This window comes from Mustela lutreola, chromosome 1 (genome assembly GCF_030435805.1).
Source record: "Mustela lutreola isolate mMusLut2 chromosome 1, mMusLut2.pri, whole genome shotgun sequence".
NCBI lineage: Eukaryota > Metazoa > Chordata > Mammalia > Carnivora > Mustelidae > Mustela > Mustela lutreola.
Window position 1 is genome coordinate 231,339,002 of NC_081290.1, and position 17,024 is coordinate 231,356,025.

At 39.8% G+C, this 17,024-nt stretch overlaps 1 protein-coding gene across 3 annotated transcripts in view; it reads right to left on the minus strand.

Moving 5' to 3' along the window:
• MRPL48 (mitochondrial ribosomal protein L48) overlaps nt 1–17,024 on the minus strand; it is a 67,881-nt gene that overhangs the window by 3,630 nt on the left and 47,227 nt on the right. For all 3 annotated transcript variants that reach the window (XM_059133071.1, XM_059133081.1, XM_059133063.1), the window contains exon 5: nt 10,695–10,864. In XM_059133071.1, the coding sequence (XP_058989054.1) occupies nt 10,695–10,864 (170 nt within the window). The remainder of the gene's footprint in view (nt 1–10,694; nt 10,865–17,024) is intronic.

Genomic DNA, 17,024 nt, shown 5'->3' on the forward strand with positions numbered 1-17,024 from the left:
CTGCAGCCAGAGGGAAGGAACCTGCTCCTCCTAAACCTTCTCCAGAAGCCTCTTAACTCCCTGAGGGAAAAGACCATGTAGAATACCTTTCTGCATCCCCAGTTCTTGCCTGACACAACACTGAATAAAATCTGGTGATTAATAACTTATTTGCTGCTACTAAAGAAAAGCCAGTTCTAAATGAATCAGTGTCAGGGCACCTGGGTGGCTCAGTGGGTTAAGCCTCTGCGCCTCTGCCCAGGACCTCTGCCTGGTCCTGGGATCAAGCCCCGCATCAGGCTCTCTGCTCAGCAGGGAGTCTGCTTCCCTTTCTCTCTCTCTGCCTGCCTCTCTGCCTGCTTGTGATCTCTGTCTGTCAAATAAATAAAATCTTTTAAAATAAATAAATAAATAAAAGAATCAATGTCATCACTTTGGAGGCTAACCTTGGGTATGTAACCTCTTCTGGAGAAATGAGGCATGAAACCCAACTGTTTTCAAAGAGCAAGATTTCTCAACCTCAGCACTATTAACATTTTAGACCAAATAATTCTTTGTTGTGGGGGGCTGGCCTATGTATTCCTAATCGCTAACCACAAGATGCTGGTAGTACCCTCTGAAGTGGTAATAATAAAATTATCCCCAGAGGTGCCTGGGCAGCTCAGTTGGTTAAGTGTCTGACTTCAGCTCAGGTCATGATTCCAGGGTCCTGGGATTGGCCCTGCCTCAGGTTCTGCACTCAGTGGGGAGGCTGCTTCTCTTCCTCCTTCTGCCCCTCCCTCTGCTCATGCTCTCTCTTTCTCTCTCTCAAATAAATAATAAATAAAATCTTAAAAAAAAAATCATCTCCAGACATTGTTAAATGTCCCCAGCTTGAGAAATACCATTGTAGAGATTGCTTGCTATGACCAGCTTCATAGCAGTAAAAAGAATACTGGAGTTGAGGTAAAATCTTAGCCCTGTAGCTTATTAACAATATTTACTAAAGCAAGTTACTTGTCTCTCTGGGCCTCAGTTTCTTCCAGAATAAAGAAGATTACAATCTAGGTCCATATCAGTGTGTGAAGATCAGGCACAGTGATGAGATAGGATCAATGGCTACACAGAAATGTGGTACTGCTGCTGTGATTGTCTTATTAAAAAGTTCACCAAAATGAAGATAAGTAAAATAACAACAGTAGAATTCCTGAATTTTCATGTCACAGAAAGTTTCATCAATTGATAACAAGGGGGATGGCCCTCTACAAAATGAATAATGGAAATAACAGAAAATGGATGAGAGACACAACAGTCAGTCCTGGATTTAAATATTGGCCCTGTCAATACCTATTTAACGCTGGACAAATTAATTCAACTTTTGAGTCTCAGATTCTTCAGCTACAAAATGGAGATAATAAAGATAATAATACCTAGTTCATAAGATTGTTGCAATGATTAAATGACATTACATGAGCAATTTGCCTATCATAATAGGCCTACAAACGCCAGTTCCCTTGCTCTTACAAACAGTAAATCCTAGGTATTACAAACTCTTCCAGGTAACCTCCCTAAATAACATTCCTTCCCACTTTCCTGCACAATATCTGACCTCCTCTTCCAGTTCAAATTTGGTAATAACTTCCCTACATAAATAAGGACACATTCATAGTCTTGTTATGGAAGAGCAAATAAAATAACTATGCAAAGCTTTCAGGAAAGTAAAAAGCACTCCTAAACACTGTTTTTCCTTCTTGACATTCTGCAGATAAGACTGACTGACTGCCACTGAGCATGCATTTTATTCTTCCAACACTTGCTTTAGCAAGATGTCATTTATTTGTTCATTCATTCATTCATTCATTCAACAAACATTTACTGAAAGCTTGTTCTGTCCTAAGCATGCTGGTGGGCAATAGGCAGCCTATGCTTTTTTTTTTTTTTTTTAAAGATTTTATTTATTTATTTGATAGAGAGAGAGCAAGAGAAGCAACTCAAGCAGGGGGAGTAGGAGAGGGAGAAGCAGGTTTCCCCCTGAGCAGGAAACCTGATGCAGGGCTCGATACCAGGACCCTGGGATCATGACCTGAGCCCATGACCTGAGCTGAAGGCAGATGTTTAACGACTGAGCCACCCAGGTGCCCCCAGCCTGTGCTTTAAAGGAGCTTGCTAAGAGTGTTTTGGAGAGGCAAACGTCTTCACTACAGTAAGACAAAGGCAATAATAGGCATGCAGTGAATATTACAGGGACAAGAGAGAGAAGGGGGCTCAGAGAAGACTTCACAAGTGAGATAGGCTTTAACCAAGATGTTAAGAATAAACATATAGGTGTTTGCCTGGAGAACATTCCAAAAAGTGAAGCAGATATCTACAAAGGCATCAGAGGCCCTCAAAGAGAACTAACAGAAAAGCTAGACATAGTTTGATAAAGAAATACTGGAACTCTGTTCATTTCAAGGTAGAATAGGCCTTTGAGTAGTTAAGAATATAGTAATTTCTCTTTAGTGTCTATACTTTTCTGTACTTTACAAATTTTCTGCAATAAACATTACTTGTGGGGGGCACCTGGGTGGCTCAGTCATTAAGAGTCTGCCTTTGGCTCGGGTCATGATCCTGGGGTTCTGGGAACAAGCCCCACATTGGGCTCCCTGCTCAGCAGGAAGCCTGCTTTTCCCTCTCCCTCTTGCCCCTGCTTATGTTCCCTCTCTGGCTCTGTCTCTGTCAAATAAATAAATAAAACCTTAAAGAAAAAAAGAAGAAGAAAATAAACATTACTTGGATGATCAGACAGGAAAAAAAGAAGGGAAGAAATGAAATAACATAATGTCAAAAATCAATCTAAAATGACAAAATAATGCTACCTTCGGGGAGTACTACCTGGGAAGGGACACAGGGGAGCCTGCTGGGTGCTAGGAAACTTAGATATCTGTGGAGGCTACTAAATATAAATGATAACTCAATTTTACTTTTTTTAAAGATTTATTTTTTTTTTAATATTTAAGAGAGACAGAGCATGCGTGTTTGTGAGTAGGGGCCAGGAAGCGCAGAGGGAGAGGGAGAATGAGAGAGAGCCTCAAGCAGACTTGTGGGCTAGCACGACTCCCCATGCAAAGCCCCATCTCATGACCCCAGACCACGATCTGAGCTGAAATCAAGAGTTGGATGCTTAACTCTGGCTGAGCCACCCAGGCGCCCCGTACCTCCATTTTAAACAGTGTAAGTGGACTTCAAGAAAAAGGGGGCGGGGAGAGTAGCCTTACAGAAAGTGATGCTGAGCCATGCTTTTATTCTCCATAAAACACAGGGGCTAGATCAGCTTCAGGCTGGGAAGCTGCTCCCACATGAGTTGAGATTTCCGTCTCCAGGCAGCTGCTCAGAAAGGGAGGCAGGCAAATTAAGAGACCTGCAGGCCAGGCTTCTTCCTCTACCCTCCTGGGTGAGTTGCAGCTGCATCAGTGCAAACCATTTATAGAACAAAAGCCAGCACACCACTCCCCTGCCCAATTCCATCTCAAGGTCAGAGCCCTACCCTGCCACTCCCAGAGGAAAAAATGGATCATGATGAAATGAAAATAAGAAGAAAAGAAAATCATTTCATCTCTGAAAAGCTGGGCAGTGAGAATGCCCAACAATGGTCTGAAAACCTCAATCAATGCAGGGCAGTGAGTTGCTGAAAACGAACATCTCTTTGTGCTCTATGCTATTTGGAGCAAAGAGCAGAAAAGAGACAAAAAGCAGGACATCATTCAGTCTGCTATTCTAAGAATCATGTCCATGACTATTGAAACTCAGTCCAAGTCAGTGAATATTTATTCAGTGCTTACTATGTGTCAGGGATTGGGCAAGGTCTTAGGGTTAAACTGTTAATGAAGACAGGAACAGTCCTTGCCTTAGAGATCTTAGAGTCTAAGAAGGAAGGTCAATAATCATCAAGTAATTACAAGGGCAAGGAGTGGGCACTATGAAAAGGAACTTACATAACCTTTATTTCTCCTAAATATATAACATAAAGACCTAATTTGATGAGGTGCTCTGAAGAAGTGACATCCAATATGAAGCCTAAGAAAGCAGCAGGGGTTAGTTACATAAAGGGGAAAGAGTATTCGAAGTTTTATAGAGAGCAAGCATATGCACAGGTCCAGAGGTGGAAGGGGATAAAAAACAAAGTCCATGTTAACTGGAGGGAGAGGGAGAGGGAAATGGAAATGAGATGAGAAGCAAGCCCAGGCCATAGGGCACCTAGCAAACCATGTGAGAAACTTTAATTTTGACCCTAAAGGAATGGGAACCCAGAGAAGGATTTTAAGCATGGTTGTAACCTGATCCTATTTCCATTCTAGAAAGATCACACTGAAAGCTGTGTGGAGAACCAATTATGAGGAATTAAGAATTTGAAAAAAAGTGGGTTCAAATCCAGACCTTGCTTTGTATTAGATGTCTGACCATTGGCAAGCGTCTATTATATTAACAACAACAATAATAATAGCAGCCAAATGTTGCTGGGAACAGTTATAATATATTTAATATTATAATATATAATATTATATATATATATATTAGCAACCTCATTTTACAGATGAGGAAACCAAGATACAGAGTTTAAGTAAACTGCACAATGCCACACCATAAGAATGCTGCAGAACAAGAGTAAAACCCAGGCAGTCTAGCTACAGCTTTCATTTGTGAATATGTGCAAGGTGCTTTTTTGAATTAAGCAACATTATACAAAAAAGGCCAGAGTGGTTGGCTAATAGTAGGTGCTCAACAAATGCTACTGCCTCCCTGCCTTTACTCAAATGAAGCCAGAGCTTTCCAAAGCCAGGTTTTAAAATCAACACATTTTAAGAAGTCCTTCTGAAAATTTAAAGCGCTATTCCAGAGAGCTGACCTACTATAGATATGATAATATTCTGTAAATCACATTTAATGCCTCTTTGCCACCCCAAATCTCTGCCAGCTAAAAAAACAAAAAACAAAAACCCATTAATTATTAATAACAGTATTATTTATAGGGCATTTGCAATGTTCCTGTCTCTCTGCTACGTGCTATCATATACTACTTATTTAATTTTCAGAACTTAAAGTTGTAAGAAAATTATCATCCCCATTATATAGATGAGGGAACTGAGGTTCAGAATTTACCAAGGTCAGTTGCCACTAGCTGGTAGAACTAGAATCTGAACACAGGCAGTTTGAATCCAAAGCCTGTGCTTATAACCATTTGTTACTCAAAGTATGGTCTGTAGACAAGCTGCTGGTGAACAAACTGCTTGTCATCAGTCTGTGACAAGTTAAGAAGCAGGCAACAGGCACTAATCATGCTATTTAATTCAGCAAACTTTTTTTTACAATAGCGAGACTTTCTGGATGAAGGATGCAAAGCACTAATGTACATTTTGGCATAAGCTTCTGATACCTTTGCAGAGTGGCACTTTGAGGAAGCATTGCTCTAAATTATTATGCTATTCAGCCTCCTTGAACTGATACTGCACTTTATCCTTCACTTACCACCTTGCACATTATGCTGTGTGTACACACACACACAAACACTCCCTGAAATCAGGGACATTCTCCTCAGTCTCCTCTAGTTGGGATGTCTATCTAGTACAGTATCTACCACATAGTAGGAAAAGGCTCAATCAGTAGTTTTTAAATTGATTTTAATTAAAGCACTTCCAGTAAACTTTAGGAAACATATCCCATGTATACCACACAACTGGATTGTGCAGTCATATTCAAGAATCTGTCATTCTTTCAACAATGGTTTTAATGTTCCCCATGTGGCAGGTCTTGTGTTAGATGCTAAAGAAATAAAAAAAGAACACAGTTCTCGCTAACCAGCGGGGAGGGGAGCTGACATATGAATAGGTTATTACAGCCCATAGCACTGAAGTGACATATAGAAGTGTGTGTCAAGTATGGAAAGAGCAACCAACTCTCTGGGGTATCACGAAAAGATAAAGCACATCTTTAGTCCTAAAATAATTGAAGTACTATCAGCTGTGAGAGCTAAAGTCACAGCTTATTATCCAATCTTCTAGACAGCATGTTTAGCACAGTTACACTAAGTTATAAAGGTTATAAAAGTTCAAACTTAGGGGCGCCTGGGTGGCTCAGTGGATTAAGCCTCTGCCTTCGGCTCAGGTCATGATCTCAGGGTTCTGGGATGGTGCCCCACATCGGGCTCTCTGCTGAGCAGAGAGCCTGCTTCCTCCTCTCTCTGCCTGCCTCTCTGCCTACTTGTCTGTCTGTCAAATAAATAAATAAAATCTTAAAAAAAAAAGTTCAAACTTAGCTTAAGGACTAAGACCTCCTATAATTAAAAATACTGGAGTCAGGCAGAAATGGGCTAAATCTAGGCCACTTACTGGTTCTGTGACTTCTGGGTTTTCTGAGCCTTGGTTTCCTCATCTGTAAAATGGGAATATACTACTATCTAATGAGTAAGAAAGTATAACTCTTGCCATATCCACATATTGTGCCAGTTATTACCTTGCCACAATGGCAAACCACCCAAATGATTATTTATTAAATATTTTTCTTTAAATCAATTCACTTAAAAAGTTAATTTAAAAAATAAACTTTTGGGGCACCTGGGTGGCTCAGTGGGTTAAAGCCTCTGCCTTCGGCTCAGGTCATGATCTCAGGGTCCTGGGATCGAGCCCCACATCGGGCTCTCTGTTCAGCGGGGAGCCTGCTTCCCCTTCTCTCTCTGCCTGCCTCTCTGTCTACTTGTGATCTCTCTCTGTCAAAATAAATAAATAAAATTTTTTAAAAAATAAACTTTTTATAGAGCAACGGGAATTCATGTTGCTGATGAGAAAAAAAACAGTATATATACCCACTTTGGAAAATAGTTCGGCAGTTTCTTATAAATTTAAAAATCCACTGCACTTACCATTTGACCCAGCAATTACATAGAGAAATGAAAACTCATGTTCTCACAAAAACCTGTACATGTTTATAGTGGCGAAATTTATAACTGCCAAAAGCTGCTAATAACACAAATGTCCTTCAACCATGGAACGGATAAACAAACATACAACCATTCAATGAAATGCTAATTAGCGGGGTGCCTGGGTGGCTCAGTGGGTTAAGCCGCTGCCTTCGGCTCAGGTCATGATCTCAGGGTCCTGGGATCGAGCCCCACATCGGGCTCTCTGCTCAGCAGGGAGCCTGCTTCTCTCTCTCTGCCTGCCTCTCTGTCTACTTGTGATCTCTCTGTCAAATAAATAAATAAATAAATCTTAAAAAAAAAAAAAAAAGAAATGCTAATTAGCAACAAAAAGGAACAAACTACTTGATCCAGGCAACAAAAGACCTGAATCTCAAATACATTATCCTAAGAGAGAGAATTCAGACTCAAAAGGAAAAATACTGTATATTTCCACTTACATCACCTTTTGGAAAAGGCAAAACTATAGGGACAGAACACAGATCAGGAGTTGTGAGGGACTGGGGGGGAAAGGGAGGGATTAACTACAAAGGCAGGAGAGAACTTCTTGGGATAATGTAAATGTTCTGTATCTTATAGTATGATGGTATTTACTGCGTGCATTTATGAAAGCTCAGAAAATTGTTCACTAAAAGGGTGAACTGTACTGAAAGAGTGCATTTGTGAAAGCTCAGAAAATTGTTCACTAAAAGGGTAAATTATATCTCAATAAGCCTGACTTTATATTGCTATTATAAATGGAAGACCCGGGGTGCCTGGGTGTCTCAGTGGGTTGAGCCTCTTCCTTCAGCTCAGGTCATGATCTCGGGGTCCTGGGGTCAAGTCCTATATTGGGCTCTCTGCTCGGCAGAGAGCCTGCTTGCCCCCCCTCCCTCCCTCCACTGCACCTTCTTCTCTGCTTACTTGTGGTTTCTCTCTCTGTGTGTTAAATAAATAAATAAAATCTTTTAAGATAAATAAATAAATAAATGGAAGACCGGGGCTCCTGGGTGGCTCAGTCATAAGCATTTGCCTTTGGCTCAGGTCACGATCCCAGAGTCCTGAGATCAAGCCCCACCTTGGGCTCCCTGCTCTTCAGGAAGCCTGCTTCTCCCTCTTCTGCTCCCTGTGCTTGTGTTCCCTCTCTGGTGCTCTCTCTCCCCATCAAATAAATAAATAAATAAAATCCTTAAAAATAAATAAATAAAAGAAAATAAATGGAAGACCAGTATCAGCTGCCTTCAAGAGAAACTTTTTTTAAAAAGTACAATGGGTGGGGCGCCTGCGTGGCTCAGTGGGTTAAGCCGCTGCCTTCGGCTCAGGTCATGATCTCAGAGTCCTGGGATCGAGTCCCGCATTGGGCTCTCTGCTCAGCAGAGAGCCTGCTTCCCTCTCTCTCTCTCTGCCTGCCTCTCCATCTACTTGTGATTTCTCTCTGTCAAATAAACAAATAAAATCTTAAAAAAAAAAAAAAAAAAAGTACAATGGGGTGGCCTGGATGGCTCAGTTGGTAGAACACATGACTCTTGTTCTCAGGATCATGAGTTCAAGCCCCACTTTGGGCCTAGAGCTTACTTTAAAAAAAAAAAAAAAAAAAAGTATAATGAAAAGAAAAAAAATGTTGTAAAATTCTAGCTAGATACTATGCTAGCCAAAGACTCTGAGTCTGAGGCCTCTTCTCCATTATGAAGATCAGGAAGTGGCTAGAGAGTGGTGTTAAGGACATACCAGATCCACACACAAGAATTTCTCCTTGACATAATTAGGTTGAATGAGAATTAAAAGGGAAGAAATTTCTCACCATGTGATTTAATGTTATTTAAAGTCAACTACAGGGTATCCCACACTTTCTGAAACATGGAGATAAGATATGTAAAGTGCCTGGCCTGGAATAGATAGCCAGTTAAGTGTTAGTTCTCCTCCCCTACAGTTTTCCAACAAATCCAAAGAGCAAATGAGAAGCAAAGTAGGCAAAGAAACCCTAAATTAATGGGGAGATAAGCCTTGTTAATGGACCAGGGGAATCAAAATCAGTGTCAATTCTCTTCAAATTGACCTACAGATCCACCATAATCCCAATAAGATTCCATCAGTTTCCTTTATGTAGAAATCAACAAACTTATTCTAAAATTTTTATAGAAAGCCAAAGGATCTAGAATAGCCAAAATAATTATGAAAAAAAAAAAAAAAAGAACAAAGATTAGTTTCAGTAATCAAGCTACAGTAATCAAGACAATATGGTATTGGTATAAGTTAGATACATAAATCACCATAATAGAATGGAGTCCAGAAATAGACCCACATATGCATGGTTAACTGACTTTCAAAAAGTGCTAAGACAATGAGATAAAGATAGAAAATCTTTTTAACAAATGGTGTTGGAACAACTGGAATTTAAATGAAGGGGAAAAAAAGAACTTTGACCCATATCTTACACCATATACAAAAAAACAAAAACAACTAAAAGTGGATCATGAACCTAAATGTAAAACTTAAAACTATAGAACATATAGAAGAAAACACAGGAGAATATCTTTGTGATCCTGAGTTAGACAAAGTTGTCTCAGATATAATACCAAAAGCATGACTGATAAAAGAAAAAATTTATAAACTGAACCTCATCAAACTTATAAAAAAGTCTGCCTTCCAAAGGACTCAGCTAAGAAGATGACAAGATAAGTCAAAGACAGGGAGAAAATATTTGCAAAACACATACTGTAAAAAAAAAAAAAAAAAAAAAAAAAACCACCTGGTATCCAAAAATAGAAAAAGAATTTCCATAATTCAATAATAAGGAGACAAACAACCCAATTTTAAAAATGGACAAAAGAGTTGGACATGTCATCACAGCAGATATAGAGGATGCAAATAAGCATATGAAAAGATGTTCAAAATCATTATGTACTAGGGAAATGAAAATCAAAAACTATGAGATACCACTCTATAAGAATAGCTTTAGAAAAAAAACTGATGATATCAAATGCTGACCAGGAAAAGGAATTACTGTAACTCACACATTGGTAGGAAAACAAAATGATGCAGCCACTTTGGAAAACAGATGTTGGTTTTTCATAAAGTTAAACATACAGTCACCATACAACCCTCAAGTCCCAGGCTTAGGTAGCTATCCAGGAGAAAAGATATATGCCCCACAAAGCATACAAGAAGATGCTTATGACAGCTTTATTCATAATCACCAATACACTGGAAGCAATGCAAATGTACATCAACTGGTGAGTGGATAAGGCAATTAAGGTCTACCACTTAATGGAATACTACTCGGCAATAAAAATTTCTAAAAACATGGAAGAATCTTAAATACATTATGCTAAGTGAAAGAGGTCACACACAAAAAGCTACACACTGCATGATTCTATTTACATGATGATCTGGAGACTTAAAACAACAGGATAGAAAATCAGTTGTTGGTTGCCAGGGATATGACTACACCTGGGCACCAGGAAAATTTTGGAGTTAATGGAACTGTTCTGTATTCTGATTGTGCTAAACTATATGCCTAAAAAGGGTGAATTTTACCAAATGTAAATTATGTTTCAAAACCTCATTTATATATAAATATATAACTTCTATGTATTTATATATATATATATATAGAATGTATATTTATAAATTTCAGGAATCAAATATATAATCAATATATCAAGTAACAATATATATAAATATATATTTGTAAATATATATTTATACAAATATACTCAATTATATACAAAATTTATATACAAAACTACAAAGCAGAGCATGCTACTCACACCAAGAATATCCCATGTAAAGGCTTCCTTCATACCTTTCCTCAACTTTAATGGATAGATGGTTACAGAGGTTGTGAACATATTGGGCATAACTCTCCACCACAGCCATGTCGTATGCAGTCAGGTGAATGTTTAAAACCCCATATTCATAATCTGTCCCCAAATTAATGGGTCTCACTTCCACTTTTGCCCTCTTCTTCTTGGGCTGAACAGAAAACAAAAGGAGAAAAGGAGATAGAAAAAAAAAAAGGAATTACACAAAAAATTCTAATCATCCCATCTTGATATCAAAGAAATTAATCTTTCAAATAAATTTGTTCACCATTTTTCTCTTAGGTTACCTTACCTTCAAACTGAAGTTCCCTTAGGAAGAAATGGGTAGCTTCCCTTGCTAGTCTGGGCTGTGACATCAGCCAACGAAAGGAGAGGGAATATTGCTGGCACTACTTTAACACAAATACAAGTGACTATCTTCTGCAATTAACTTGTTAGGAGACTCATCCCCTTTCCTGGTCCCCTCAGCTTCCCAATTTTCAAATTGGTGGAGTTATGCCAGATAACAGATTTTTTTTTTCTTATAAGAAACTCTTTTTTTTTTTTCTTTAAAGATTTTACTTATTTATTTGACAGACAGAGATCACAAGTGGGCAGAGAGAGGAAGGGAAGCAGGCTCCCCGCTGAGCAGAGAGCCCGATGCGGGGCTTGATTCCAGGACCGGGGATCATCATCTGAGCCAAAGGCAGAGGCCCTAACCCACTGAGCTACCCAGGTGCCCCTGGATAACAGATTCTTAATCTAGAACCCATTGAGGGATTTCAAGTAGTCTATCAACCCCAAAATTTATATGCAAAATTTTACATGCATGCATATTTTTCTGAAAGAATTCTTAGCTTTAATCAGTATCTTAAAGAAATCAATTGCAAGGAAACGCAGCATTAGATATCTTCCAGCCCTCCTAGCTTTGAAATTCTGCAATCATTTAGTCTTCCTTTTAAGAATTGAGAAGTAGGGCGCCTGGGTGGCTCAGTCGTTAAGCATCTGCCTTCAGCTCAGGTCACGATCCCAGGGTGGTGGGATGGAGCCCCACATTGGGCTCCCTGCTCAGTGGGAAGCCTGCTTCTCCCACTCCCCCTGCTTGTGTTCCCTCTCTCACTGTGTCTCTATCAAATAAACAAAATCTTTAAAAAAAATTTTTTTAGTGAAAAATTTATTGCAATATAATATTCATACTGAAAAAATGCATATGAGTACACAGCTCAGTGAATTTTCCAAAGTGAAAATACTGGTATCATAAGCATCCTGAATAAGAAATAGACCACTATCAGCACTCCAAAACTCCTGCCCCCAAACTGATAACCACTATTCTTACTTCTAAAACCATCTGCCTGTTTTTAGAATTCATGAAAATGAAATGATAAATTATGTTCTCTTTTATATCTGGTTTCTTTCATTCATTATATTTGTAAGATTCATCATGTATTAGCTGAAACAACAGTTCTTTCCTTCTCATTCCTCTTGTGGTGTATTAAATGAATAGGCAACAATTTATTCTTTTTTACAACTGATGGAAATTTGGGTTGTTTCTAGTGTGTGCCATAACGAATTGTACTGCTACAAGTAGCAGTACATCCCTCTTGGTTCACGTTTCAGTGAACACGTGTATGCATTTCTATTGGGGATATACCTAGAATCTGAACTACTGACTTAGAGAGTATGCATATGTTCAAGTTTAGTAAGTACTCTAAAACAGTTTTACAAAGATGTTTCCAATTTAGTATACCACGAGAATTAATCAGAGTTCTACATCCTCTACATTCTTGCCAAAACAAAACTTAGTGTAGTCAGGTTTTCTGGTTTTAGCCATCCTGGTTGGTATGAAGTGATAATGAATTTGGGTTTTAACTTGCAGTTCCTCTAAGTCTATTGAGCCTGAGCACCTTTCCATTTGGATACTCTCTTTTGTAACCTGCCTATTCAAGTATTTTTTTAAAAGATTTTATTTATCTGACAGAGAGAGAGAGAGAGCACAAGCAATGGGAGTGGGAGAGGGAGAAGCAGGCTTCCCATTGAGCAGGGAGCCCAATATGGGGCTTGATCCCATGACCTCGGGATCGTAACCTGAGCTGAAGGCAGATGTTTAATGACTGAGCCACCCAGGTGGCCCTGTCAATTCATGTATTTAGCCCATTCTGCCTTTCTTTTATTGATTTGTAGAGATTCTTTCTATATTCTAGATACAAGCCTTTGTTAAATATACATGCTGCAAATATCTTCTCCCTCCTTGTAGCTTCTCTCTTCATTTTTTCGTGGTTTATCCTGATGAGCAGAAGTTCTTATTTTTAATGTAGTTCAACTTACTCATTCTTTTATGATTATAGTTATTTTTGTGTCCTGTTTAAGAAATTTCTATCTTAAGATCATGAAGATATTCTCATATGTTATCTTCTAGTAGTATGATTATTTTAACATTTACATTTAGACCTACAATCCACTTTTAAGTGATGTTTGTGTATGATGTGAAACAGAAGTCAAACATTTTTATTCATATGATCATCCAGTCCAGTTGACTTAGCGCCACTGCACGGTAGTGTCACCTTTGTCATATAAATGCCCACAGGTGTGTGGATCAGTTTCTGTACTCTTTATTCTGTTCCTTTAGGCTGTTTGTCTATCTTTGAGCCAGTATCACATCTCCTACTTATTGGAGATCTATAATAAGTCTTGCTATTCGACAGAAATAGTTCTTTTTTTTTTTTAAGATTTTATTTATATATTTGTCAAAGAGGAAGTGAGTGAGAGAGCATAAGCAGGGGGAGCAGCAGGCTCCCTGCTGAGCAAGGAGCGGGATATGGGACTCAAACCCAGGACCTTTGGATCATGACTTGAGCTGAAGGCAGATGCTTAACCGATGAGCCACCCAGGCATCCCTAGAAATAGTTCTTTTATTTATTTATTTATTTATTTATTTATTTATTTTTAAAGATTTTATTTATTTATCAGAGAGAGAGAGGGGGAGAGAGCGAGCACAGGCAGACAGAATGGCAGGCAGAGGCAGAGGGAGAAGCAGGCTCCCTGCTGAGCAAGGAGCCCGATGTGGGACTCGATCCCAGGACGCTGGGATCATGACCTGAGCCGAAAGCAGCTGCTTAACCAACTGAGCCACCCAGGCGTCCCTAGAAATAGTTCTTTTAAGAAAAAGGGCAAAAAACTCTATTTCTACTTGTTTATTTATTTAAAGTTTTTTTTACTTATTTATTTGACAGAAAGAGAATGAGCACAAGTGGGGGGAGTGGCAAACAGAGGGAGAGGGACAAGCAGGCTCCCAGCAGAGCACTGAGCCTGGTGTGGGGCTTGATCCCAGGATGCTGGGATCAAGACCTGAGCTGAAGGCAGACGCTTAACTGACTGAGCCACCCAAGCGCCCCAAAACTCTCTATCTCTTAAGTCACTCCTATTTAACAGCCACAGCCTAGTGGTTGCCACAGAAAAATGTTCCTGCAGAGCACCTGAAATGGCTCTCTACCATCTCTGCTCCCTAGGTCAGTTGAGGACAGCAGAGGCCCAATCTAGGGGAGCAGAGGGAGGACCAAGAAATGGTCCTTTCACAAGACTGATAATACCTATGACAGACCCAATCTCACCGGGATGTTCTGAGAACTGAACAAAACACGATGTAGAGTGGTTTATATAATCCATGTCATATAATTTAATATTCTATATATTAACTGCTTTTGCTATTTTAATTTTTTTTAAAGAAACATGTTCTTTTTTTAAAAGATTTTATTTATTTATTTGACAGAGAGAGAGGGCACAAAGAGGTGGAGCAGCAGGCAGAGGGAGAGAGAGAAACAGACTCCCAGCCCAATATGGGATCCAACCCCAAGACCCTGGGATCACCACCTGAGCCAAAGGCAGATGCCCAACTGACTGAGCCACCCCTATTGCTATTTTATGTTCCTATCTAGCACAGGGACTGGCAAAAAGAAAACATGCAATGAATCACAATTTTAGAATTTTAGAACTGGACAGCATTGAGAGATTATTTTGTCCCAGTTCTTCATCATTGCTGGGGAAGAATATGAAGCCCAGAAGGATTAAACATGTTCCCCAGAGTGACACAGCCAGTCAAGACAGATCCTAGGAACTGAAACCCAGACCTTCTAACCCCCAGTGCAGGGTTTTTTCCACTATAGCCTCTGCATTGCTAAACTTTTTATAGCCTTTATAGTTTCTGGAATTCATATCTTTATGATAAAGATCCTACCCACCCCTCTATTATGTAAATAGCATCTTACAGTTTCTCATTTCTAAAGTTCTTTACAGTGGTGGCCATCCCAGGGTCCTAGACTTTGCCATGAGTGAGAACCCAGACTCCAGAGACCAACCATCAAAGAACAGGAGTTTTGTTCTCTCTTTTTCAGAGCATACCACATTGGTAGCCAAATGCAGTGATCCAGACTTTTCAGCGCTGCACTCGGAGCTGTGAAGAATGCTAACACTGGAATGCAATGGGGAGCTGCTAAAATTTTCCAGCAGAGAGGGAAGGAGCGTCTCTAAAGCCTTTAGGAGGCTTTTATAACCAGGGAAAATGCCAGGGCTCTTCAAAGGTGTTGCTTTAGGAGAACAAAACAAAACAAAAAGAGCTGATTCCAGTATCCCTCTTGGCATCTCACTTGCTCTTCTGTGTTGGCCTAGATATGCCTGGACCTCTCCACATTATTAGGAGCCCATTGTGACATTATGTTTCAGTTCTCAGGGTCAGCATACCGAGCAAGGGCTTGACTGCATTTAAGTCACCAGTTTCTATAATTTTGCCTGTATAAGCTTTCTCATATCCATCCCCTCCTTTCTATCCCTACTGCCTGAGTTCATGCCCTTATAACCACCAAGCGGAGTTACTAAAGATATCTGTGCAAAGCATGCATATGACTAGAGTCATGTTTAGGGAAGGCCACCCTGACTGCACATGGAGGAGAGTCAGGTAGGAAAGGAAGGGAAGGAGAAAGGTGGCAGGGACGATAGACTACTGTCCACCATCAAACTTTGACACTCCTATGTCTGACCTTGATTCAGTGTGTGACAACCTGGGGCAGCCATTCTTAGATATCTGTAGGACTGCACTATGATCACCCAAATAGGCCATGGGATAAATCACTAAACCATTTTTGTAAAGAAATGTCCATATTATTATCCATACTTTACAGAGAGAAAACGGAGGTCCTTTGAAAGCACATTACTTGCCCAGGATTACTGGGAAACTTTGCTGGAGAAGAGCAGGAAAAAGAGTCAGATCAGACTCATAGGCCACTATAACAGCAAGGGCTCCTAGAGATAATACAGTCTCCCCTTTCCCTTCCTAATTTTATCTAAGGGGAAAGTTCAGATCCAGAGTGGGAAATAACTTGTTTACGGTCATAGCAGTAAGGAAATGGCAAAGGTAACAACTTTATGTCTAGCCATGGCTGGAAGCTGGGTCTGTGTCCCCAAGCCCAGGCTCTCTCCTCTAGATTCTGTAGAAGTGATAGTGTCTGCCTATCACTATTGGTGGCATTCTTCACAGCGGGAAAACTGGGACGGAACAGTATCATCCTAATCTGCAAGTGAAAAGGCAGCTATGCCTGCAGAATACTTGGCTTCCAGAAATTCTGGTGATGAAAATTTAAAAATTGACAACTAGGGACCAAATGGTGATGGTACTCTGGACAGTCCATGAGCTATGAGGTACACAAAAAACAAATGACTGTGTTTATAACTCAATATGACACACTCAGGAGAAGGCACCAGACAGAAGGCCTGGCCCTGACTGGGATGACCAAGAGGCACAGCCTGGTACCGCACAAAGCACTGTACTTGGAAGCCAAAGAAAAGCCGGACTTAAAGCCTATCTGCTTAGTCACTGGATGACACTGAATGACCTCTCTATGTGTCAGTTTCTTCCCCTAGAACACCTAATGTTCTTATGAAGCTCGAAATAGTAAACTTACGTGAAATGGAAAGAGCATAGACATCAGATGGATTCTGACTATCCTTGGTTCAAATGCTGGCTCTGGAAATTACTAGCAATTGGGCAAGTCATTGAATCTCTCTGAGTCTTAGAGTCCTCAAACAGGGTCTTTAATAACTAGGATATCTGAGGATTAAATAAAAATATACCATTTATAATACTATAAAAGGAATCATGCCTTTTTTTTTACTTTCTTTTTTTAAGTTTTTTTTTTTTTTTTTTTTAGATTTTATTTATTTATTTATTTGTCAGAGAGAGAGCGAGCGAGAGCGAGCACAGGCAGACAGTGGAAGGCAGAGTCAGAGGGAGAAGCAGGCTCCCTGCAGAGCAAGGATCCCGATGTGGGACTCGATCCCAGGAC